Source organism: Amblyraja radiata, chromosome 7 (assembly GCF_010909765.2).
Source record: "Amblyraja radiata isolate CabotCenter1 chromosome 7, sAmbRad1.1.pri, whole genome shotgun sequence".
Lineage (NCBI taxonomy): Eukaryota > Metazoa > Chordata > Chondrichthyes > Rajiformes > Rajidae > Amblyraja > Amblyraja radiata.
This window is the reverse complement of record NC_045962.1, coordinates 56,212,046-56,239,224: the sequence shown is the minus strand read 5'-3', so window position 1 is coordinate 56,239,224 and position 27,179 is coordinate 56,212,046. Positions and strand designations below refer to the sequence as shown.

General features: G+C 42.0%; 1 protein-coding gene across 1 annotated transcript in view; it reads right to left on the bottom strand.

Moving 5' to 3' along the window:
- sctr (secretin receptor) overlaps positions 1–27,179 on the bottom strand; it is a 44,056-nt gene that overhangs the window by 12,285 nt on the left and 4,592 nt on the right. The window contains exons 4-9 of the mRNA XM_033024604.1: positions 12,316–12,423; positions 7,678–7,781; positions 7,371–7,468; positions 4,597–4,729; positions 3,251–3,404; positions 3,055–3,115 (exon numbers count right to left, since the gene is read on the bottom strand). Of these exons, the coding sequence (XP_032880495.1) occupies positions 3,055–3,115; positions 3,251–3,404; positions 4,597–4,729; positions 7,371–7,468; positions 7,678–7,781; positions 12,316–12,423 (658 nt within the window). The remainder of the gene's footprint in view (positions 1–3,054; positions 3,116–3,250; positions 3,405–4,596; positions 4,730–7,370; positions 7,469–7,677; positions 7,782–12,315; positions 12,424–27,179) is intronic.

Here is a 27,179-nt window from a genome sequence, read left to right as displayed (position 1 = left end):
GTATGAACTTGGATGTCCTCCTGCAAGACTGGAGGTAAAAGGAAGCCATACAGAATGTAAAAAAAAGGCCAATATTTACAGTATCTTGTTAAAACCAGCCATGAACATAACCGAACGCACTGCACTGAACTATATACGTGCCTCCCTAATCCCGGATAGTAGGAACAAGTCTCCCGCTGGTTGAATAAACGTGAACAATTAACAATTAAAACGTGGCCCGTTATTTGTCTTTGGGGTCTCGGGATTAGGAATAAAACCAAAGGGATCGATTTGAGATGGGAGACACCTCTGAGTCACACTTAATCGTAGTTACCATACCTCCAGCAACAGCAAAAGAAATAGGAAAACTGATTAAATGGCTGAAGGACAAACAGACAATTCATGTTTTAAAGTTGCCAATGACACAGAAGGAAAGATCACATGGGTCAGAATGGAATGGGACATTATGAAAAGCAACAGCTGCCTACTGAGGATCTTGTGGCTCTGGCCCAAGTACCCTACGAACTATGGGCAAAGCATAAGAATCATGTGGGATGAGTGTATTCAGCCCATGAACATAAATTGACTATAAAACTGGGAGCTGCCTTGCCATTAATTAAAACAATATTGACTGGCCCCGGGGGCTGAAGAAGGGATAGCTATGGTCTTTATGATTGACATGATTGTCTTTATTGCAACAAGCGCTATTTGTGAAAATGCAAAGTCTGTGTAATACTCCTATTTTGCCAACCCCGAAAGTGGGAAGACATAATGAATGGTGTTCAATTAAAAATTGTCCTTTAGTACCTGATACCAATATTATTCTGTCATCTATACCGGCAGAAGCCGACACCTTTATTGTAATTGTGTTCAGCCTTTTTCTCCATACCCCTGCATAAAGACCAGTAGCCCATTATTACGTGGCATTACCAGCAATAGTAAAATAGCATGCCAGCCTGCTTAAGCACTGTAACGACGAGGGCTACAATGATAGAAGTGTTAGCAGTAAACTCGCTGCTGTAAGGTAAACAAGCTTCTTTATCTGATTAAGATGTTGGGTTTGTGCCATAACCCCTTACAAGCTCAAGGACAGATTCAAACCAAATTACAATTAGACATATAATGCTTCTAGTTCATGGTATCTTGTAACATTTGAACTTATGGATGTTAATCTCTTAAAGAAGCTAAAAACAAATCTGCAGGTCCCACAGTCATGGATAAATGGCATGCAGCAATTAAATGGGGAGCTTTCAAAGCCACAGTAGAGAATATTTCTTCAGGGGGGCTTGCCAAATCTTGATCTGTTTTCCAAGCAATTCAATGGGGGAATTTGTATAAGAGTTAATGCGAACTGCCTGAAACGTATGAATTTTAAATATTACTCTTTATTTTTTATAAGCTCTGCATAAAGATAGTTGACAGCTCCATTCTCATTTTACCCTTACCATTTTGTCATAAAGTATGCTATTTACGTTTTTAATCTCACAACATGGATTTGACAAAAGTCTTCGAATAGATTAGTGTCATTGTCAAACTGCAAAAATTCTTGATAATCGTGTTCACTGTTTTACAACTATTGTATATTTTAAAAAACTTTCTTACTATAAAATAAGTATTGATCATAAAGATCAACAAATAGGCACCTGTATTATAATAAGACGTGCTGTGTTGTGCCTAGATCCCTGATGAATCCTCTAATATCACTAACCTTGCAACCCACATTTCCCAAGAAATTGAGAAAATCCATGAGGTTGACAGTGACATGCATGGGTACAATGGAGGAAATGGGAGCTGCTGGCCATTCAGTTGGCTTGATGGACTCTGGAATACTGTATTACACTATGGCTCTATCTTTTTATTAATCATCGCTCTGATTTTTATTGTTAACTGCTTGCGACCATTATGTACCTACCGAGGATTGCGAATGTTATCATAACTGATAAAGAGGAAGGAATGAGAAAGTTTAACAGATTTAAAAGTTACAAAATGGATTCAGCTGTAGAATTAGAAGCAATAAAGAAATGCCTTCACCTTTCTCACATTACACTAGCAAGGCTACATCACTATAATACTCGATGTTTTTGCACTATAATATAAACAATCAGAGGAATGTTCAGACAACGGTTCTTTCCCTCTGCTCCTCAGATTGTAATGTACTTAAACAATAGACCAACAAGGTCAAAAAACAAGAGCGCTTGAACCTGCAACAAATAGCTTCCTTGGAAGAACCTGTCAATCGTAACAGGCCTGAGGCTGTACAATGCTCTGGAAGATAATGTATTGCTGAATCGCTGATTATTGGGGTATAAATATATCTGATTGAACATTACCTCTGTGTGTGGGGATAGAGTGAACCTATAGTCTGTATATTGCATACTATAAGCGTTTACTGCCGCACCCGCCTGGTGAAATAAAGATTTTACTACTTGATTACTAATTTTATTGCGTTTTTGGCTGTTTGAAGTGAAACGAACATAACACAGGGTGGAAATGTCAAAGGCTGGAGCGCATAGCTTTAAGGTGAGAAGGGGAAGTTTAAAGGAGACGTTTGCGCCAAATGTTTTACACAGTGAGTGGTGGGTGCTGGAAACGCACTGCCATGGGTGATAGTGGAAGCAAATATGATAGTGGCTTTTTTAGATAAGCACAATGAATGGAGGGATATGGGTCATAAGCAAACAGATGAGATTAGTTGAATTGACCACATGTTTTGCACAGACATCGTGGTTCGAAGGGCCTGTTCTCATGCTGTACTGTTCTAGGTTCTATATACTCAAAATGCTTTAAAGGCGCAATTATCAAAATGGGTAAGAATAGCAGGCTTTCTTTACTACTAACCAGGCGTGTCAGAAGACGATTTCCATGTATATTTAGATCATTACAACCTGTAAAGTACTGTACATTCATATCATTATAGTGTTAAATAGATAACTAATTAATAATTCTGCAGCTTTTGGTATATATGGTTTTACCCTGATTTGTGTCATCCACCGATTTTATTATATTAAAGGTTTCAAATTTCTGCAGTATTTGTCTTTATTTATATGTTTTATTTATCATGGATACAACACCTACCCAATGTTTTCATATATTCTTCTTGCAATTGCCCAAGGTGAAATAAAAAGTGCTGGGCCACCTGCAGGAGAGAAGGTGAAAGCGTCAACAAAATAAAAGAACATTGTTAGATTCAGGAAAAATATACAAGACTTTCCAAAGTGAGCAGTTTAACTGAACACAAAACCTTAATTTAGATTCCTAATTTGAAACTTACCCCATCCAAGAATAATGAACCACCAGAAATATTTTTGCTCTGAAAATACAGATACCACCAGGAGTGTGTGCAGATACAGAGCTTCTACAAGTAACCAACTGAAATTAGCCATAGTACAGTATTGGAAGAAAATAATGGCAAATTTGCATTCAACCTGGGGAGCAAGCAAATAGAAAACAAAATAAATCACGTCAAGTTCTGGGTTAATCTAAAAACTGGTCAATAGTTTTTAACCTTAAGTATTAACCTGCTCTCTTTCTACTGATGCACCTTGACCTTGTGAATGTAATTTTTGATTTTCTTTCACACAGCAAGTCTTGTCTCACTCTCAAAACTGATAAATTATTGGGATTTTTTACTTCTAACTTTAGGTCAGCGTGGTGACATTTAATAGGATGGCACAGTGGAGCAGTAGTCAGTGCAAAACATCACAGATACAGGGGCTGGGGGTCGATTCCCACCCTCCAGTGGATTTTGCACATTCTCCCCATGACTGCATGGGTTCCTGCTCTGGCCTCCTCCCAATTTCCAAAGAGGAGTTGCTAGGATAATTGTCTACTGTAAATTTCCCCCAAGTAACAGTGAGTGCCAATAAAGATTAAAGGAATAGGATAAGCATGTGAGAATAAATATTTTGCAGAGATACAGAGAAATAAGGAGTCACAAGGAACTGTGGATGCTGGAATCTTGAGCAAAACACAAAGTGCTGGAGTAATTCAGCAGGTCAGGCAGCAGCTGTGGAGAGATTGGATAAGCATTTTGGTTTGGGACACTTCTTTAGTCTGAACTATGATCCCAATTTGAAACGTTGCTTATCTATTCCCCCACAGATGCTGCCTGACTCGCTGAGTTGCTCCAGCACTTTGTGCTTTGCACAAAGAAATAAGGTGGGGAGGCATATGGGATTGATGGAATTTGTCTGCTGGGAGCCAACAAGGATTCCATGGGCTGAATAGCCTTTTTCCATGACACAATCAGCAAGTGATACTTTTATATCGGTACCACTGATTTTGACGGTGCATGGATAAAGGAAAATAGCAGTTTCTTGGGAAAAGGTAACGATACATCTGGGGAAAGATGGCAATCATATCTTGGAGTCAAATAGTAATTTAATTTCCAAATGCAGCAAAGAGTCTGACAGTGGTTGATCTTTGCACCAGATGTAGTGTAACCCCAAAGTGCATGAAGATATGAGTTAAGATGCACGGCTAAAATATTCTAGTCTCTTGTGGGTTAGAAATACATATGTAGAAAGCTACATCAGTAGACCGAGCAGTTCTATGCAAGTTATTTTCAGGAGTAGCTTCAAGAAGATGGCATTTTTTATTAAGTTATCAAATAATTACCGAATAAGCACTGCAATGATCAACAGCTTCGGAGGAAAAGAGGATTCTGTCTTTTATGAAGATTGAAATAGCACGAAACATGTACGACACAAACAGGTGCATATGAATGTAATTCCTGGTGCAATGAAGTTTCCTGGAAAGAAAGGAAATATGATCAATTATAGAGTACAAAATTAAACAGTTTAAATATCAGTCTTCCTGTGATAGCTAGTCATCGTGCTAGTAAGTAGCAGAAACAGGGACACAACGATATGAAAAAAAATCACATCTCTTATAACATGAATATCAAATACACTCATATCATGGTCAGCCAAAACACATCAGAGAGGGGAGGAAGGTGGAAGCAAACATAGACATACAAGAAATTGAGGATGCTAAAATCTTGAACAAAGACAAACTGCTGGAGGAACAATCTGTCTAGGAGCATCCATGGATGGAACAGATAGATCCGTGGCCAGAACCCCAGGGATCAGAAGCTTGATAGCTTTGTAGTGTTTGCACATTTCCTGAGTGATGCTCCAGGAGACCAAGTGTGCGGACCGAACGGGATCTGCAGCAGCACAGAGCAGTGGAGCAGAGGTGGAGAACAACAACTTTGCTTGGCCAGGCCATCCCTGCAAAGTCGCCAAGAAAACGGTCCTTTATGGCCAGCTACACTAAAAGCAACTTGGACTTTGAATATTATGGCAAGACTGGCAACTCTTGTATATGGGCTCAGACTATTTCTATACATTTTGTACTTAATCTGGGATTGTGTTTAAGTATAGTAATAATTTACTGAAGCATATGCAAAAAATGAATTTCACTGTATCTTGATACATGTGATATTAAAGAAGCATTGAACCCCCTTTAAACTCACAGTTAACTGGAAAATGTATCATATTGCTGTGTAACATGTAAAAAAACTGAAAGTAATGTTAATAGGATGTTAGCAGAAAATCTAGTAGTCTGGCACGACCAAAATCGCAAGTGTGCCAGGTTATTAGAGTTTCATTCATTCACTGTTATATAAAATCCCAGTTCTAAAAAATAATTTTACAAGTATGGTGTTTCATTATCTAGAAGACAGTGCCAAATGCTTAACAAATTTACAATAAATATTTTTTGCACCTTTTTTTCAGTCCCTTTGAAATCTCTCCCAAGCCCCTGTGCACTTCCTAATCTTGGTCTTACTTTCTGTAGTAGATGTAAGATTAACTCACATATCTACCTAACATTTTGTGGTTTAGACACTGTGCGGTAGAAACATAATTAGTTACTGGTTCCAAGTGCACAATACCAAGGCTTATATTGAACTCCACTTCCAAAGTTTGATTATATTGACTTTAATGAAATTGTATTTGGGACCAAGTCAGGAATGTGCCAACCAGCAATCAGAGCCTTCATGGGCGACCTGACTGTCACCACTGAGTCAGTGCCAGGAGGCAGGTGGAGGGCTTGATCAGGCAGATACGAGGATTGAGGTGGTTAGGTATAGTAGTGGGAACTGTAATTGTGTTTTGTCAAAATAAAGTTTAGATGCGCAAATGCTTGACTCAGTGATTTTTGACTGAAACTAGACTGTGGGGAAGCTTAGAACGAGCTATTTACACAGGGAGCCTGGACAAGGTGGGAGCAGGCCATGGATAGTAACGTAACATGGACTGAGCTCTGGCAGGCTGAACCACAGGGCATCAAGTTCCTGGTCCTGACAATGTACGGTCCTGCCCAGCCCATCGAACCTCTTCATCTGGGGCAAAGCGGAATTTCCGGATTGCCCGCAATGCTCAGGCAAGGAGACGTTGGAACACATCCTCAGCTGCAGCCCAAAGGTTCTTGCGCAGGGCCGGTACACCTGGCATCACAACCAGGTTCTTAAAGCCATTGCAGAAGCCATCAACATGGGAATTAGCAGCTGCAGACGAGCACGCCCCACCACCCATATGATAACCTTCGTGAAGGCCGGAGTGCAGTTGCCGAACCAAAGCAGCCAGGAATCAGTCAGGAATGCTGGCGACTGCGCAGGACTGGCAGCTTTCTGTAGACCGGGTGAAACAGCTGAAGTTCCCACACACATTGCCACGACCACCCTGAAGCCAGACATCCTCCTGGTCTCAGAGACGAACAAAAACATTGTCTTATTGGATCTGACAGTGCCGTGGGAGGACTGTCTGGAGGAGGCCCATGAGAGGAAGATGACCAAGTATGAAGAGCTGGTCATAGACTGCCGTAAGCAGGGCTGGAAGGCAAGATGTATGCCCATCGAGGTTGGCTGCAGAGGTTTTGCAGGGCAATCGCTCTACAAAGCCTTGAGTGTGCTAGGCATCAATGGAATGGAGAGGAGAGGAGCCATCAAGAACACCACAGAGGCAGCGGAGAAGGCCTTGAGATGGCTCTGGATCAGGAGAGGAGGCCCATGGGGAGGAGCGTCCCTCAGAACCGACCTCCGGAGAAGGTTCGAGTCAAATGCCTGCAAGACGGCAGTCTGACATCAATTCGACGAGGACGTCGACAAGGTGCCAGAAGCAGCTGCGAAGGGAGGCATGGATCGAAGGCTGCGGACGATGACGACAATCATCGTCAGCCTAGCTGTGGAAAGGTTTGGAGCAGTGGAGAAGGAACTTGGGCTATTTAAGAAAATAAATATAAATATATGGGCAGTTGTCTGTGAGGTTGATATCACCAATCACAAAGTTAATGCTCATCCAAATAGCCCAGGCCATTGAAGCACATACAATCAGGTCTCATCCTGACAAACAATTAAATATTCAAACTTTATTAACATTGATACTCACCGAAATAATCCAAGGATTGCTACAGCTATGGTCAGGGATATGAAGGATGTACTGTGTCCCACTGTATACATAATCTTCATGTTCATATAGTTTGAATACTTTGTAAAGATACAAATAAGTAAAATTTAAAAAGTCAATATATATAACTGCACACTTGAAATGTTTTAGTTTGCTTTATAATTAACTTCATAGTTCATGTAAAATATGAGCTCAATAAATACAATTTAAATGTAAGTGACAATTGCAATATATTGATAGACTTGCTCCGTACATTCCATTGGGCATATGTGCATTTCTGCATTCTTACCTTGATTGAATTTTGAGTATCATTCACATCATATCCACAGGCTATTGCATAGGCAGGGAATTGTTCTGACCATCCATCACTTGTACAGTTTCGGTAAACGACTCCTAGCAAAATTTGTGAACAGAACTTGATGAGATTTCCAAGAGTTTTAAATAAAATGTTGGAAATACAAACTGCCACAGGTTACCCAAAGGATCTTTCCAGTGTATTCAACAGATTATGTTTCACTCCAAGATACTATCTATTGCACAGAGGCACACTCATGGTGGGTGTTGTACAGACAGCATATTGTTTGCAACGCGTATCAGTAGTGTGATGGAATTGCCTGGAGTTCAGTGCCAATGGCCCTAAAGAAATTCAACATCATCCTGAGATGAAACATCCTGGTTGATATGCACCCCATCAACCACCCTAAATACTTATTTATTCTATCATCAACACAGCAATGAAGCTGCAAAATGTATCGCAGTTACATCCTTAGATTACTTCAAAGGAAGGTATCAAACCGATGACATTTACCACTAAGAAGGCAAAGGGTAGACAGCAGGGCTCAGCGCTGCCTCCCCATCTCCCTCTACCTCCCCCACCCCCTCCCCATCTCCCTCTACCCCCTGCCCCCATCTCCCTCTACCACCCCATCTCCCCATTTACCTCATCCTCCTCCCCTCACTCCCATTCCCTGTTCCAGCAACTACCCAGGTCGTAGAGCAGCTCCAGGGCCTGGAACACGTCTGGTTCTCGTACTTGTCCCGGCCCTGGCTGTAGGTGCCGAAGCATTCGTGGACCTGGGCCTCGACGGAGCCGGGTCGCTGTGCCGGGGGTGGGGTGAGGGTGCTGGCGCCCGAGCCAGAGCTGCCCGCAGAGCAGGAAGCGGAGGTTGTGCTGCAGGAGCTGCTGCTTGGGGCTGGGCTGGGCTGCTTCGGGTCCCCCCGAAAGTCCGGTTGGAAACCTCCGCCAGCCATCCTCTGCTCCACTATAGACGCGATGGCGCAGGAAGGGGTGGACCATCCTGGGGAGTGACAGGGGAAGAGACTAATCCGCCCGGCGCTGGAAGGCAGGAGAAGAGATCGATCTGTGCACGCGCGGTTTTTAAGATTTTTAAACCTCACTAACGTTTACGACATTCAACTGATCGGAACGAAACTTGGTACAATTGCAGCATAGGAGAACGGTGAGTGAACTGATGAAAAATCGTAGCGCTATCGCGAACTGATTTTGCGCAAATAGAATGACCGCCTAACCGGAAGATAACAAGATCAGAGTTTTAGTTATGTACTAGACCAATGGCAGACTCCCCCAACGCAGCCGTTCCCTACCTGTAGCCCCCACGGGAGAAGTGGTCCTCGAAGTCGGGTCCGTTTCCCCAACGTGCGATTGTGGGTGGGGGGGGGGGGGCGGGGCGGCATCACACACACCAAGCATCCCCACACACATTTTAAAAGAATAATGCCCCAACGCAGCCGTTCCCTACCCGTAGCCCCCACGGGAGACGTGGTCCTCGAAGTAAAGCCGTTCCCGAAAGGCAGTTTTTAAATGGCGTCTCTTGAGGTTGAAATGCGGGCGCCAGCAGCCGTTATGGTCGCTGGCCAGCAGGAGGCGACAAAATGAGTGAGTGGGGGGGGGGGGGGGGAGAAGGTTTTAATGAAAAATATGGACATAAACATAACAAAATCTAATGAGGAGTGGATAGTTGGAATGGAAAGTGAAATGTCTACCGAAATGGCTGCTTCTATGGGTGAGAAGTCAGTTTATTCTTGAAACACTGGGGGGTGGGGGGGGGGGGGGGGAGAAGGATCTGATTAAAAACGTGTACTTAAACACAACGAAATGTAATGAGGAGTGGATACTTAGAAAGAAAAGCTAAATCTCTACCGAAATGGAAAAGATCTCGGCGATTGTGCGTCTGGATTCGGCGTGGCAATGAATCAAAGGAAGAAATGCAGCAGGCACCATTCCGATTGGACATCTGCGAGCATCGGCCATTCCGATTGGACATCTGCGAGCATGGGCGAGTATCGGGCACGAATCAAAAGGCAGAAAGGGAGCCGGACGGCATCCGGACGGATAGCCCCAGAGTTTTATAGATATATAGATAGATAGATAGATAGATAGATATACAGTATATACGCATATACATATATATATATATATATATATATATATATATATATATATATACACATACACATATACTCAAAAACCAAACAATAGTAGTTTCATGTTTTGAATAAGAAACAGCATCTATTTTGCGGCTGCTAAGTCAACTTTGCCGCATGGTTAACATTATTATACATGATCCGTGAGCGCAAAAGGTTTGGGAACCACTGCTCTAAACCAGTGCTTCTTAAATTGGTGAATGGTTCACCCAAGGGTGAATGAAATTATTTTGGGGTGAATGTTAATTTCTGTTTATTGCTCATGTGACAAAATAAATGATATATAAAATTATACACAAGGGAGAATAAGACAAAAATTACCAAAAATTACGAGGGTGACTAAAATTTTATGATAACGACTCAAGAGTGAATGACACTGAAATAGTTTAAGATGCACTGCTCTAAACCCTTCCAATCCATTATCGGTCCAAATGTGGCAAATAATTTGGCAATTAGAGCTGAATTATATTTGATTTCATTTTACTGTCCAGGAAGAAAACTGAAATCCTGAAATATCTGCCCATTTTGATGATTTAATTTCCATTGGAAGCAATTGAATAAAACTTGTAAGATCTGCAACATTAGTCTTATGTGTAGGCAAATTGGTGAAAATCTGAGGTCCTTGCCTGGCTTCTCAGATGGTCACAGTTAATTGAAGCTAGGAGGGCAAAGGCGATAACAATCAGTTGCCATTTCACTCTTAGGGTATTCGTGAGATAAAATTTCCCTGAATGATTTAAAATTCATTAACATCTTTGTTCATTGCTGATTGCTTCTTAGCTTAGTACATAGACCAGCAAGATTGTTAGAACATTAGAACATTGTTTCAAGTAAATGTAACACTTGGTCACGGTGAGATTCTTGCCATAAATCAAAAATAAAGCTGCCAATCACATAAGAACTGTGCAAATCTTAATTGTGCAGAAGAAAAAAAGGAAAATTAAATGTGCAGGAAAAATAGTTATGTGCAATTATTCACCAACAACAATTTAATTTGATTTTTGTCTCAAAATATATAGTTTGTTGAGAGTGGATGTTGAGAGGGGAACTGTCCTACAGACAGGAAGTGACACAGCTGGCATCCTGGTGCCATCACAACAATCTGGATCTCAATGCTCTTAAGGCAGAGGAATTGATAGTAAACTTTAGGAGAGCTCCCCCTCCCCTGACCCCACTCACCATCAACAACACCACAGTCACATCTGTGGAGTATTTTAAGTTCCTGGGAACCATCATCTCCAAGTACCTTAAGTGGGGGGCTACCATCGACTCCACAGTCAAAAAGGCACAACAGAGGATGTACTTTCTATGGCAGCTGAGGAAGCACAATCTGCCGCAGGCAATGATGGTCCAATTCTATACGGGCATCGTAGAGTCTGTCCTCACCTTCTCCATCATGGTCTGGTTTGGCTCAGCCACCAAGCACGACACCCGGAGGCTGCAGAGAATCGTCTGATCAGCTGAGAAGGTTATTGGCTGCAACCTTCCCTCCATTGACGAACTGTACACTGCAACGGTCAGGAAGCGAGCAGGTAAGATCATCTCTGACCCCTCTCACCCTGGCCACAAACTCTGTGAATCACTTCCCTCAGGAAGGCGACTCTGGACTGTCAAAGCTGCCACAGCCAGATATAAAAACAGCTTTTTTTCCACGAGTTGTAGCTCTACTCAATAACCAAATATCTGTAGCCTCCTTTTGCTCTGGTATTTTATTTAATGCACATGTTTAATCAATAATGTTTTATTATTAATGTTTAATGTTTTATGTATCATTCCTAACTGTCATTGTATGTCATGTTGTCACTTGCGGGCGGAGCACCAAGGCAAATTCCTTGTATGTGAATACTTGGCCAATAAACTTATTCATTCATTATTCATTCACCCATTCATTCATTCATGGTTGAATGAATTTGCAAAAAATATTTGAATAGGTTGATTGATTAGTTATAGTGAGGCTGCTGGTTCATAATTAGAGGAACTATTACTATTTGTCTATAACAGAGTTGTTTGCCAACAATCGTTATTTTAGACATTCAACCATTTTTGCAACATTGGCGTATACCTTTGAGGTGTGGTAATAAAACAGTGGCTGTGAGAATAGTGTAAATGTAATTCAAAGGAATGGGCATTTTCCCAAAGAGCATCTGAAAACAAAATGCACTTCTCATTTAGTACCCTGGGAATGAAACGGTAAAGGGCCTGTCCCACTTTCACGACCTAATTCACGACCTCTGCCGAGTTTGCCCTTGACTCATACTCGCAGCATCGTCGTCATGAGGTCGTAGGTAAATCGTGATGCTAGTCGTAGGTACTCGTGGCATCAAGTAGGTTGGGCCGTTTTTTTAAAAGATGAAAAATGTCCACGAGTAAAAAAGGTCGTGAATTAGGTCGTGAAAGTGGGACAGGCCATTAAGTAACTTTGCCAAAAAAAAACAACATACAAACTTAATATACTTCCTCTGTGTGTCAATGTTTTATTTACCTTCTTTGTGAGTCAAAACATAAAACACCTTGGGGCAAGGTACCGCAACAGTCTTTCCCAATGAAGAGGAGGGCCAGCAGGTCAGGTTGTCCCACATTCTGTCACAGCCTGTTGCAGTAAAAATAAAAGCAATAAAAGTATTTAAAGAAAAAGACCCTTGACATATCTGTCCATTTTTTTAAAGTACAAACATAGGTGGAACAATAAGCTTCAACATTTGGTGGATGTAAAATTTCTATTCATCAAAATGATTCCAAATTACACAATAAATAACAGCTGTCCGAACACATAAAAAACAATACCTCCCCCTGATAAGATATGATTTATGTTATGAATTTGGGAACTGAACCTAGATTTATTATGTTCTATTGTCCTACAGTGAAAAGTGACACTGGCATTATGCAGTCCAAATATCCAATACAGACAATATGAAAAATGAAATTTCCCTGCAATCATTAATAGTACACGTAGCTTGCTCTCTCACCAATTCTCTAACTTTGGCCTGAACCCATTTTAAAGTGGTAAAACCCTTGAAGATAATAGAACAACATAATTTAATAAAGAACATACAGTGCTGGAGTAACACAGTAGGTCAGGTAGCATCAGGAGAACATGGATGTTTCAGGTCCAGACCCATTTTCAGACTGATCTTTGTCGGCCTGAAGAAAGGTCCCAACAAAAACGTCTCTTATCCATGTTCTCCGGGGATGCTGCCTAATCTACTGAGTTTCTCCAGCACTTTGTGTCCTTTTGTGTATTAATCACTATCTAAAGTTCTTTGTTTCTACACACAATTGGCTTGGTAAATGTAAAAATTGTCCCTAGTGGGTGTAGGATAATGTTAATGTGCGGGGATCACTGGTCGGCGCAGCTCCGGTGGGCCGAACGGCCTGTTTCCGCACTGTATCTCTAAACTAAACTAAACTAAACTTATACCTTTGTAAAAAACTTTATAAAGATTGAAAAATGCACAAATAAAATAACAACACTGCAAATAATATTGCAAGAAACCAATACATGTATAACCTCCATACTTTAACAATCCTACGCACCTTTAATACTTCACAATGTTACTTCTGTCCATTTCCTTAATTTTGACTCTGAAAGAAACATACTAGAGTGATGCCCAAAGGATCCTGTCCCCAACTAAATAGTCAATCACTCATATATAGTTAATTCTCTTTTATTCTAAATAGTATTCACTCTTCAGATCTGTATGATTTTGAACAAAACATCCCAGTGGTCACTTGTAGAATTATATTCCCTTGTGTGCAGGGGGACTAGTCCTCTTCTGATCAATATTCCCCATTCCATTCTTCTCGTTCCTTTGTCTCCGCTGTATTTGCTTTGACTTTCTTCACAGTGCCTTTGAAATTACTTCCTTCTGAATTCTGGCTTCACATCAACCATTGTGATCATTGTGGATAGGGCCCTTTTCCATACAATACAATACAATTTTATTTGTCATTTGAACCTCGTTGAGGTCCAAATGAAATGTTGTTTCTGCAGTCATACATACAAAAAGCAAAAGACCCAAGACACAACACAATTTACACAGACATCCATCACAGCGCATCTCCTCCTCGCTGTGATGGAAGGCAAAAAACGTATCTCTCCCCTACACTCCCCTCTCCCCCCCCGATGTCAGAGCCAAAGCCCCCGGCGGGCGATGGTAATTGTCCCGCGGCCATTAAAACCACGCCGGGTGGTGCAAGGCCACACTCCGGGTCTTGTTGTTGGAGCCCCCGGCGGGCGCTAGCAAAGTCCCGCCGCCATTCCAAGCCGCACGGGGCGGTGATGTAAGGCCCCGCTCCAGGTAATCTTCAACCCCGCAACTCGGGCGGGAGAAGTCGCCGTTGCGGAAGCCCCGAAAAGCGGTCTCCCAGTGTTCCTGTCTGCCAGACCTGCGGTTGGAGCCTCCGAATCTCCGGGGGTCGGGTCACAGCAGTGCGCCACCACCGCTCCACCCACTCCGGACTCGGCCAGCTTCGTGATGGTACGTAAGTCCGCAGCTCCGCGACTGGAGCTCCAGGTCGTTCCTGCTGGAGGCCGCACCACGTTGCAGCCCCAACGACAACGGAGACCCGACAAAGAAAAGGTCGGGTCTCCCGTGCAGGGGAAAGATTTTAAAGTTTCCCCACCCCGCCCGCCCCCCACACACATACCCCGTCAAAACAAATAAATTAAAAACTACATTGAAACGAAACATACCTCTGCTCTCACCCACCAGCCCGCCCACCCCTCTCCCCAGTGTTGTTGACAGTGCAAAAACAGAGTTTATCTACCTCACCAGCTTCTGCATTCCAAGGGACCTTCCTTTCAATCTCCACCAGGTTCAACAGGATTCAACCACTATAAGATATTCCCTTTGCCTTTCAATTCTTGACATGATTATTCATTCACGATTCACTGGTCCATTTTTCCATCCCTACAAACAATGCCATGACAAGTCCCTATGCGATTACACGAGATGCAACACTTGCACTTTTTTTCTCTGCACTTCTCACCGTCTCAGAACCCAAACAGAATTTCCAGGCGAAGCAACAATTCACTTGTACTTCTTCCAATATTGCGTTTGGCATCGACCAACGTATGTGGTGCTGAAGTGCTTTGAGAGGTTGATTATGGCGCATATCAACTCCTACCTCGACAAGAACCTCGACCCACTGCAGTTCGCTTACCGCCACAACAGATCAACGGTGGATGCGATCTCACTGGCTCTCCACTACGCTCTGGACCACTTGGACAACAAAAACTCATATGTCAGGCTATTATTCAGCTCGGCATTTAATACCATAATCCTCTCGAAGCTGGTTACCAAGCTCTCAGATCTGGGTCTCTGCGCATCCCTCTGCAATTGGATCCTCGACTTCCTCATCCACAGACCACAGTCTGTCCATATTGGTGGAAATGTGTCATCCTCGATAATAATCAGCACGGGAGCACCTCAAGGCTGCGTGCTCAGCCGCCTGCTTTACTCACTCTATACTCATGACTGCGTAGCCGGTCATAGTGCGAACTCCATCATCAAGTTCGCCGATGACACCACTGTTGTGGGACGAATCACTGATGGTGACGAGTCAGAGTATAGAAGTGAGATCGACCGATTAACCAAATGGTGCCAGCACAATAACCTGGCTCTCAACACCAGCAAAACCAAGGAACTGATTGTGGACTTTGGAAGGGGTGGGATAGGGACCCACAATCCCATTTATATCAATGGGACAATGGTGGAAAGGGTCAAGAACTTCAAATTCCTGGGCGTGCATATTTCCGAAGATCTTTCCTGGTCTCAGCACACTGATGCAATTATAAAGAAAGCACATCAGCGCCTCTACATCCTGAGAAGATTACGGAGAGTTGGTATGTCAAAGAGGACTCTCTGGAACTTCTACAGGTGCACAGTAGAGAGCATGCTGACTGGTTGCATCATGGCTTGGTTTGGCAACTTGAGCGTCCATGAGTGGAAAAGAATACAGAAAGTTGTGACCACGGCCCAGTCCATCATCGGCTCTGACTTCCCCACCATCGAAGGGATCTATCGTAGTCGCTGCCTCAAAAAGGCTGCCAACATCATCAAGGATCCACACCACCCTGGTCACACACTCATCTCTCCGCTGTCATCAGGTAGAAGGTACAGGAGCCTGAAATCTGGTACATCCAGGTTCAGGAACAGCTTCTTCCCCACAGCCATCAGGCTATCAAACTCGCCATCAAACAAACTCTGAACTATAACAGCCTACTGCACTTTATCTGTTTATTTATATGTATATATGTGGTCAATGCTATATAGACACACTGATCTGTTCTGTATTATGCCTACAATAGTCTGTTGTGCTGCAGCAATCAAGAATTTCATTGTCCTATCTGGGACGCATGAAACTCCCTTGGCTTGACAGTGCACTGATGTGACGGTCTTGGCTCAATTCTACTCCCCTGACCAGGAATACCTATAAATACCGTCCCTTATATCTACCAAGGGATTTAGCTCAATCAATTTGTCAACAGTCTACATAGACAATGCCAAGATGGCACTGGAAGAATTATAGTCGACTCTCTTGAGCCATCAAACCCTGATGCCCATCCATCATCATTGGTGACTTCAATCAAGTAAACATACCCCCCAAATGTCATCAGTAGGTGTCCTGCCCTGTGCGGGTGTAAACACTCTTAGCCCACTGCTACAGCACCATTAAGTACAACATTCATTCCAACTCTCGTTCTCATTTCGGCTAGTCTGATAACCTGTCAGTGTTCCTCCTGCCGGCCTACACTGCCCTACTTTGACAAAAGGAAGCAACTGACAATTTTGTCAAAATAGAGTTATTGCTTGTTTTAGGGTATTTGAGATATGCTCTACACAATGGTGAACAAAATAAGCCCTTCTCTGAGTACAATTTGAAAATATTTATACCAGTGATGTTACAAATTCCATCACATAGAGCCGAAAGAAAAACAAGTTTTCCTCATTTACAAGAAAACTCCTTTCTGTCAGTTGCCTCCTTTTGTCAAAGTAGGGCAGTACAGACGGTGAGTGAAGTGAGAGAAAGCAAGGAAGAGAATACTACAGGAGTGATCTCAATTCAGGTTAGTTTATAGTCACGTGTACCGAGGTACAGTGAAAAGCTTTTGTTGCGTGCTAAACAGTCAACATAAAGACAATACATGATTGCAATTGATCAAGTTACAGTGTATAGATACACGATCTGAGGAGGCCAAGGGTCTACTTTGGGACTGCCCTGAGTTAGTGCACTAAAACATGTCCAAGACCATTTCATTCAGCCTGAATGAGAATACCTCAGTAATCACTAGTTTCATCAAGAAATGGATTGATGACTGGGTTCTGATTAAGGTCTATTCTAACTGGAAATCTAGGAAGAATAGGGAGGTACACCCTCTGCTAATGTCCAGATCTGTGGCTTTTAAGAAGGGTATTCCCACACTGTACAATGAGTAGGTATGTTGCAAAGCCTACCTGAAGCGTCTTTGAAAATCTGCCGCTACGGGTGTGCGCGATTTTGGCGCCGTTTAGAGGGGGCGGGTTTAAAACGCGATTTTCTCTAGGCTGTTCAAATCGAAGATGTTCAGCCTAGTTAATTATTAACGAAAAATCGCTGGAAGACCCCGTCGCAAAAGCTATTATTAGGTTTAAAGGCCTTGAATAATAGTTATAGTAGTTTAAAAATCAATTTCTAAACCCACGACCGCCAGCAACCGCAGGGTCTCATAAAGCAGATAGCAGAAGGAAGGTTGTATATTTTTACATTAAAAAGGGCTTCTAAAGATCCCGTTATACAAAGTTTACTATTGCGAGTAGCTCAATTTGGCCCCATTATATCGCGCAGTATTTTTCTGGGCATTTGAGGGCATAAATCTACCGCAATGTGAACGTTCTAAAGCAGCGCGTTCCACAGGGACCCACTGGAAAGCTGATTTAAATGGGCATTTATTTACAGCAATTGAACACTGAATTCCTTCCATTTGGCCTATAAATTAATGTAAATGAGATTTAAAAATCATGTTTTATTGTGAATTATTTGTGAATATTATTTGGACATTTAGGCTATTTAAAAATGTTAATCATTTATTAAGAAATGGATAGATGTTTAGATCTAGTAATTGAAGTCTGAAATTAGCTACAATTAGGTAACTAACTAATTATATGCTTTAATTTCAGGTAATCCAAGTAAGATTATTTTATATTTGTTTCAGAATGCTTCAATCTATGATAACTGAAAATTTCATTCAGTTCTCTTAATTTTTAAGAAAGTTATGGGCTTTTGACTGTTCACGATCACAACTTTTTTGTTATGTCCATAGAAAATCAATAGGGAACAAGATGCTCATTTCCGAGTATGAAAATGGCCATAACTTTTTAAATACTTGAGATATGAAAGTGAATTAGGTGTCAAATTAAACTTATTTTTATGCTTTATCTGATGGGATAAATTACAGACTTGATTTTTAAAATCTCAAAATTTTGTAACATTGCTACAATGAGGCCAAGTATGATCTCCACAAGGCATGCCATGAGAGTATTCCAAAACAAACTCGAGGCCCTATTCAATCAAATGAGTGCCAGGTGACTGTGGAAGGGCCTGAATACCATCACAGGCTCTAAACCAAAATTGGGTGCAATCTACTGAAATGATGCATCTCTACTGGATGAGCTCAATGCTTTTTACATGTTTTGAACAGGCAAACAAAGTTCCACCAAGGCCATGGGCCCGGCCCCCCCCCCCCCCCCCATCCTCCATTGGCTCTGTCCCATACATCTCAGTGGCGAGTCAGACCGGCTGTCATGAGGGTAAACTCTGAAATATGTCCTTGTCAACAGAGCTGCTGTAGAGATGGTCAATGGCATCAAGTTTCTTGATATCCATATCAAAAAGTCCACAAGTCAAGTCAAATCAAGTTTATTCATCACATACGCATACGAGATGTGCAGTGAAATGAAAAGTGGCAATGCTTGTGGATTGTGCAAATAAAAACTGCAAAACAGAATGGAACAGAATCAGTAAATACATATTTGTGGGAGGAGAAAAAAAAATGCTTATGTATCTGAGAAGATCCGGCATGTCCACGACAATTTTATGTGTCTGAGAAGATCCGGCATGTCCGGATTTTGCTTGTTTTAGGGTATTTGAGATATGCTCTACATGTGTCTGAGAAGATCCGGCATGTCCACTGACAATTTTGTCAAAATAGAGCTATTGCTTGTTTTCAAACCTCAATGATCTGGCAAAATGCATCTCAGCCTGGTGTGGCAACTCCTCCACTCCTGACAACCTAAACCTGCAGAGAGTAGTGAACACAGCCCAGTCCATTATCGGCTCATCACTCCCTTCCATCCAGTCCATCTTCACGATGCATTCATTTGGGAAGGCTGGTTCACAAATCAAAATAGGACGTACATGGTAAATGGTAGCGAATTGAGGAATGCAGTTGAACAGAGGGATCTAGGAATAACTGTGCATAGTTCCCTGAAGGTGGAATCTCATGTAGATAGGGTGGTAAAGAAAGCTTTTGGTGTGCTGGCCTTTATAAATCAGAGCATTGAGTATAGAAGTTGGGATGTAATGTTAAAATTATACAAGGCATTGGTGAGGCCAATTCTGGAATATGGTGTACAATTCTGGTCGCCAAATTATAGGAAAGATGTCAACAAAATAGAGAGAGTGCAGAGGAGATTTACTAGAATGCTGCCTGGGTTTCAGCACCTAAGTTACAGAGAAAGGTTGAACAAGATAGTTCTTTATTCTTTGGAACTCAGAAGGTTAAGGGGGGACTTGATAGAGGTCTTTAAAATTATGAGAGGGATAGACAGAGTTGAAGTGGATAAGCTTTTTCCATTGAGAGTAGGGAAGATTCAAACAAGAGGACATGATTTGAGAATTAAGGGACAAAAGTTTAGGGGCAACATGAGGGGGAACTTCTTTACTCAGAGAGTGGTAGCTGTGTGGAATGAGCTTCCAGTGGAAGTGGTGAAGGCAGGTTCATTTTTATCATTTAAAAATAAATTGGATAGGTATATGGACGGGAAAGGAATGGAGGGTTATGGTATGAGTGCAGGTAGATGGGACTAGGTGAGAGTAAGTGTTCGGCATGGACTAGAAGGGCCGAAATGGCCTGTTTTCCGTGCTGTAATTGTTATATGGTTATATGGTTATATGGAATGTCTGCCACAATTGGAATTCCCTTTTCCATCTGGATGAATCGTGAAAGCCTGAAAAACTTAAGAATTGTTTCTTTCCCACTGCTGTTCGGCTCCTGAACCAGCCCCCTCCACGGAGGTGCTGCCATGTACTCTTATTCTCAACTCTACGTCATTTGGTTATGGCTTAATTGCACTTTAATATTTGGATTGCACTTGGCAGTTCAGAGATAAACCATTGCCAGCAATAGTTGCTATCTGTCACATGAGGAAACACTGGCAAACGCTGACATTTCCGTGCAAAATCTGGCACATAACTTAATGTTATTATGAAAAACGTTGTTTTATTTTGTATAATAAATTCATCATCTTAAATCTTCAGTATAAAACAATCAATAATGATTGAATTAGATTTCTATTTCCAATATATTTAAATAAATGATACAAAGGCATGGAATCTATGGATTTAAAGATGCATCATATTATGTCAATGGATCAAATTATCCTTTATAGAAATAGCTAAGCTCATTTATAATGAAGATTGGTTGAAAATCCCTCATTGTTTATTTGCCGTGGTTCAGTGCTTCACAGATCAATATAAACTCATGTTGCCAGTTGTAAAAGGTTAATCAATCAATCACTCACTGTGCACTCATTGACTCCATTTATTATGCTTGCGAAAATGTTCTTTCCAGTTAAGCTATTGTAAAGTATTAAGATAGCATCTTGTTTATGAAGTACCTGTCCAAATCCAGGCAAGTTTCAGAGATATTTTGAATGGTGGGGAGGTAACTTTGTAACAAATGCACTTCAAAGAGGTGAATGCCAAATCAGTTTATTTCAAGCAATTTATTTTGAGAATGGGAGAGCGGGTGGTGGAGTAAGAATGGTTCCTTCACTTCTTAACTTGGTGCTATTTTCAGTGATAGTACTCTTTCCTATCATTCTTGGGTAATTTAATTGCATCTGATTCTTAATCTATTCTAAAACTGTTGTTATATCGCTGTGTTTCTCCAACATTTTTGTCTACCTTCGATTTTTCCAGCATCTGCAGTTCTTTCTTAAACAGTATTATAATGTTATCTGTTCCAGTTGCCATGAGCCCTCTGACTTTCAATGAAAGTACCAGAAAGGTCAAAGCATATGACTGCCAACAGTGAATATATAATTATACTTTGCCACTGTGCAAATCACAGTGATGCTGGTGAGGTAACATGTCAAAAGAGACCAATAAAGTTGATAAAGAGCATGAATATTTGGCTCCTTATTGTAAGCCTGTAAATAGATTGCAGAGTAATGAAATGTTTCACAGAGGTGAATATCTAGTTGGGTCAAACATTGATAAACGGATCTGAGGTTCAAGCTTAGGTCTACGCCAACTGTAGCCAACTTAGTGTTAGAATTGTTATTGATGACCTTTAATTAGCAGAGGCAAATCAGTTTCAATGCTTCCCTGTGAATATTGACTTTTTGCTAGGGTATAATCCAACATGCATTATTTGATGTATAACTAACAGAATTAATATTTGCTTGTGCATTTGATACAATATATTGCATTATTCACCTTCTCAGGAGTTCAGAGATACCACATTCACATGTCAAGTGCTATGTTCCAACAAAGACCCAGTCCTAGTTGCAGTCCTTCCGTGGAGCTCACAGAAGCAGCAAGCAGAAGCAGAGCAAAGAGACTATTGGCTTGAAAGTTCATGAGAAAAAAAAGGCAAATGACAGGGAAAGACAGTTTAAAAAGAGTACCAAGACCCAAGTTCAGGTAATTTACTAATCAGCCCTAAAGTAGTTAATTAGGTAAGAGATTAAAAACAAGTGCAGCTGTAACAGAGCAGCCTTGTTGAGGTGCCTTGGTCAGTAAAGTGTGAGACATTGGCGAGGAGACCGAGACTGAGGCAAGGAGGCTACACTTGATTTGAAAGCTGTGATTTGATTTGTCTGTTGAAGAAATGGCCAGTAAGCTGGTACAGTGTGTTTCCTGCAGGATGTGGGAAGTCAGGGACACTGCTGGTGCTTCTGGAAACCACACTTGCGGGAATTGTGTCAAGGTACATCTCCTGAGTAAACATGTTGGGGAACTGGAGCAGCAGTTGGATGACCTCAGGACCATCTGGGAAAACGAGAATTTCCTGGACAAGACCTTCAGTGAGGTTGTCACACCAAGGATACAGGAAGAGCGAAGGTGGGTGACTGTGAGAGTGAACGTTGAGTGCAGGAGACTCCAGTGGCTGTACATACTGAAAACAGGTATGCCCTCTTGGAAGCAGACGACACAACACGATTGAGTGGTAGCCAGAGCTGTGATCCCAACCCTGGTGCTGAGGCTCAACGGGGAAGAGTGATGTCAGGCAGAGCCATAGTGGTGGGAGACTCCATTGTCAGAGGTGTGGACAGGAGAATCTGCAGCAACAGGCAAGATTTCAGGATTGTCTGTTGCCTCCCTGGTGCCAGTGTCCAGGACATCTCGGAGCACTGCACGACATCCTTAAGAGTGAGGAGTGCAGCCGGAGGTTGTTCTGCATGTTGGCATGAATGATATAGGTTGGAAGAGGAAGGAGGCTCTGCAACAAGGCTTTATGGAATTGGGCAGAAGACTGAAAAGCAGAACCTGCAGGGTGGTGATCTCAGGATTGCTTCTAGTAGCTTGTGCTCGTGAAGGTAAGAATAGGAAGATAGAGGATATGAATGTATGGCTGAGGAGTTGGTGCACGGGCAGGGATTTGGATTTCTAGATCATTGGGATCTCTTCCAGGGCAGGGGTGACCTGTATAAAAGGGATGAGTTGCAAACTGGACGGAGATCAATATCCTAGCAGGAGTTTGCTAATGCTACAGGGAGGGTTTAAACTAGATTGGCAGGGGGTTCGGATCTTGTGCAGGACAGAGGCACAGGAGAGGCTAGTTGGTATGGAAGGAGGTGTGGGAAAGGTTAATGGACAGAATAGGCAAAAGCCGGTGAGTGGAGAAGGAAGGTTGGTTTAAACTGCACGTATTTTAATGCAAGGGGCTTGACAGGTAAGGCAAATGAGCTTAGGGCGTGGTAAGTACGAGTGACTGGGATGGCTGCAACTAGGACGTTGTAGCCATGACTGAAACCTGGTTAAGGGAGGGGCAGGACTGGCAGCTCAATGTTCCGGGATACAGGAGCTTCAGGGGAGACAGGGGTGAGGAAAAAAGAGGAGGAGGATTTGCATTGTTGGCTAAGGAGGATGTCACGGCTGTGTTCAGAGATGACATTACGGACTGGTCGTCCAGTGAGGCTATATGGGTGGAGCTGAGGAACAAGAAAGGGATGATCACCTTGTTTGGGGTGTACTGCAGACCCGCAAATAGTCAACGGGAATTAGAAGAGCAAATATGCTGGGAGATTGCAGACAGCTGCAGGTCAAATAAAGTATAGACTGGGAAAATCATAGTGTGAAAGGTTTAGATGGGGTGCAATTCCTCAAAAATGTTCAGGAGAGTTTTCTTAAACAGTATGTGGAGGCCCCCACATGTGAGAGGGCAAAGCTGGATCTGGTATTGAGAAATTGGGATGGGCAAGTTAATGAAGTGTGTGTGGAGGAGCCTTTTTGGGATGTGACCACAGTTCGATCAGATTTAACATAGTTATGGATCAGGATGAGAGGGTCCATGTGGAAGCGGCCGATTTGGAGGTCCAAACCGCTGAGGTTGTTCTCCCGTTCCGACGTCGGAGTTCCAACATCCTGGCCGGTGGGCCGCCCATAGCAGCGACTGCGGAGGGCTCCAGAGGCCCCGACCACGATGAACATCAGGAACATCAGAGGAAGATGACTGACTTTGGTGCCTTCCCTCACAGTGGGGAAACTTGATTCTGCTGTGTGGGGATGTTTTATGTTGGACTCTATCATGTGTTGTGTTCTTTATTTTATTTGTATGGCTGTATGGTGACCACACATTTCACTGTACTAACTGGTACATGTGACAAATAAATGTATCTTGTATCTCTTGTATGTGTTAAATTGCTCAAATGGGGCAAGGCCAACTTTGAGAGTATGAGAGAAGGTCTCGCTCAAGTTGACTGCAGCAGGTTATTTGAGGGGTAAGGAACATCCGCCAAGTGGGATGTTTTTAAAAGTGTACTGAAGAGAGCTCAGGATGTGTACGTCCCCTTTAGAGTGAAAGGCAAAGCAGGCAAACGCAAGGAAGCTTGGCTAACATTTTCACACAGAGGGTGGTGGGTGTATGGAACAAGCTGCCAGAGGAGGTAGTTGAGGCTGGGACTATCCCATCGTTTAAGAAACAGTTGGACAGGTACATGGATAGGATAGTTTTGGAGGGTTATGGACCAAGCGCAGGTAAGTGGGACTAGGGTAGCTGGGACATTGTTGGCCGGTGTGGGCGAGTTGGGCCAAAGGGCCTGTTTCCCCACTTTATTACTCTATGACTCTAAACAAATTGAGTTCTGATTTGTGCGTCAGCATTGGCACCAAGCTGGATCATTGGTGTTAATAGCTGGTCCAAAGATTAGTTAATGCCTCTTAGCAGCCAAGCAACAAATCATTCTTAAACAAATTAAGAATTATTATTGTAACACTTTAAACCGATGCCCAACACTTGCAAGAATCAGAGGGGAGACATCAAGGTTCAAATCTGTATTGCAAATTCAGCTGCAATAATCTATTTCTGAAGTCTGATATTACATCTGTGTTATAGAGTGATACAGTGTGGAAACGGGTCCAACTTGCCCACACTGGCCAACATGTCCCATCAGCCCACGCTTGGTCCATCTCCCTCCAAACCTGTCCTATCCATGTACCTGTTTCTTAAATGTTGGGATATCCCTGCCTCAACTACTACTTCTGCCAGCTTGTTCCATACATCCACCACCATATGTGTGATTTTTTTTTTTTTCATGGAATAAAACTCTTTTCCTATTATAGATCGCTGTCAGGGTATTTGATGATTGGCTCTGATGAAAGGTCACTGACCTAACACAATTGCTTTGTATTTCTCACCACAGATGCTGCCTGACCTGTCGTGTATCTCTTACATTTACTGCTTTTTCTTTGGATTTCCAATTTTGATAAATTGATGACTACATGTGAATTATCAACGACATTCCCAGTTTCATAGAAAGCTCGCATCTAATCAAAAAGCACACAATAATTATGTCAATAACTTTCATACAGATGTCATGGAAAGTTGAATTAATGTACCAATTACTGAAAATTACCAATGCCTGAAAATTATTAAAGCTCATTAGAACTCCAAAAGTATATGCCAGAAGTATTCATTTTGATTTCCATGGATTCCAGCATTCTGAAATGCAATGTGCATCTCAAAATCAGTGTTACCAGAATTATTTATTGGGAAATCATTCTGGAATCGGAATAGTCTAATTATCTTCAATATCTGTAGGTCTGGAGTTTGGTAGAGATGATCATTTGGTGTTCTAAACCAGTAAGTAAATTAATATTAAATTAACACACATGATCGATGAGTATTAACAAATTGATCAAATTAATGGAAATTTGTATTCAAACTTGATAGTTTAGAGCTCATGTTGAAGTTTCAGCAACCCTTTGGCATTATTCCAACTGACTGGAGTTATTCCAGGGACTGACTCCCATAAGTGGTTCGCATTCACTCATTCCAAATTCTAATCTCTCACAGTCAGTGTACGTCAAAGCATTATATGCACATACAAATACATATTACATATTTATTTCAATTAGTGTCTCAACGTATATGTCGGACGTTATGTAGACTGGAGGTTATGCTTGTGTAACTTGGCTTTAAACATTATGAGCATTGTGAAGTATATTTAATTAAGCTAAGTAATTAGTTGCACAGTCTGTGGTGCATTTTGAAAGAATGTGAAATATATTTTTCCCTCAGCCAGCAATAATCCATAATGCTGATAGTATACTTTATGTACCTCTAAGACCTTCTATAACTAAATTGTATACATCTATGTTATCCACTCTGGCTTAGGGAGTTCCTAAAATAAGCAGATAACCTTACCATTGGAAAGTTATTCTAGATGTGGATCTTATGGCAGTCAGATCCCCCAAGTAGTCTAAAGATGCATTGAGATCCTACGATTGTGGAATACACTAGGCATCACATGGTTCCTGAGGTTTCACAGCAAATATTATAGAAACAAAATAATGGGTGGCTCTTGGAGGGCAGCTGATAAATGTACATCCTAACCGTACATCCTACATGTACATCCAAATATACATCAACATCCTCAATCTCTCACTGAAAGGAAAGTGTAAACATGGGAGTTCCTCATGGCTATTGATAGTATCCTATTCAGACACATATGCCATTAGCTTAAGAATTCACCAAAAAAACTGTTGCTACCTTCAATTTCATGAGTTATTTTCAAGTATGGTGTTTATATTAGTGTCTGCAATTCCAAAGAAGACAATTCTAACATACAGACTCCACATAAAATGAGCTTAACAATAAGCAGTTAACTTTCAAATATTTACCAGAATAAGAAAATATGGCAAAAATATGTATGAAATGAAGGTAGACAAAAGTGCTGGAGAAACTCAGCAGGTGCGGCAGCATCTATGGAGCGAAGGAAATGGGTAATGTTTCGGGCCGAAACCCTTCTTCAGACTGATGTGGGGGGGGCGGGAAGAAGAAAGGAAGAGGAGGAGGCTGAGGGAGAGCTGAGAAGGGGAGGAGACAATAAGGGCTACCGGAAATTGGAGAGGTCAAAGTTCATGCCACTGGGGTGTAAATTGCCCAAGCGGAATAATGAGGTGCTGCTCCTCCAATTTCCGGTGGTGCTCACTCTGGCCATGGAGGAGGCCCAGGACAGAAAGGTCGGATGGGGAGTTGAAGTGCTGAGCCACCGGGAGATCATATTGGTTATTGCGGACCGGGCGGAGGTGTTCTGCGAAACGATCGCCAAGCCTACGCTTGGTCTCACCGATGTAGATGAATCTCTCTGCACTGTGTATCCTACTTAGTACCCAAGTTTTTAAAACTGACCTATTAATTGATTTATAAATTACTAAATTAAGCACGTAGCATTTTACCAAAGCATGAAGCACAGATATTCACTTTAAAGAGCACAAAATCATGTTCAAAAGTTATTTTGTTTTCGGAAGAATAACATATGTGTTGAAAGATGATGTTGAAACAAGGAACTGCAGATGCTGGTTTATAAAAGGAGGTTAGGCAGCATCTCAGGAAAGCATGGATAGACAATGTTTGTG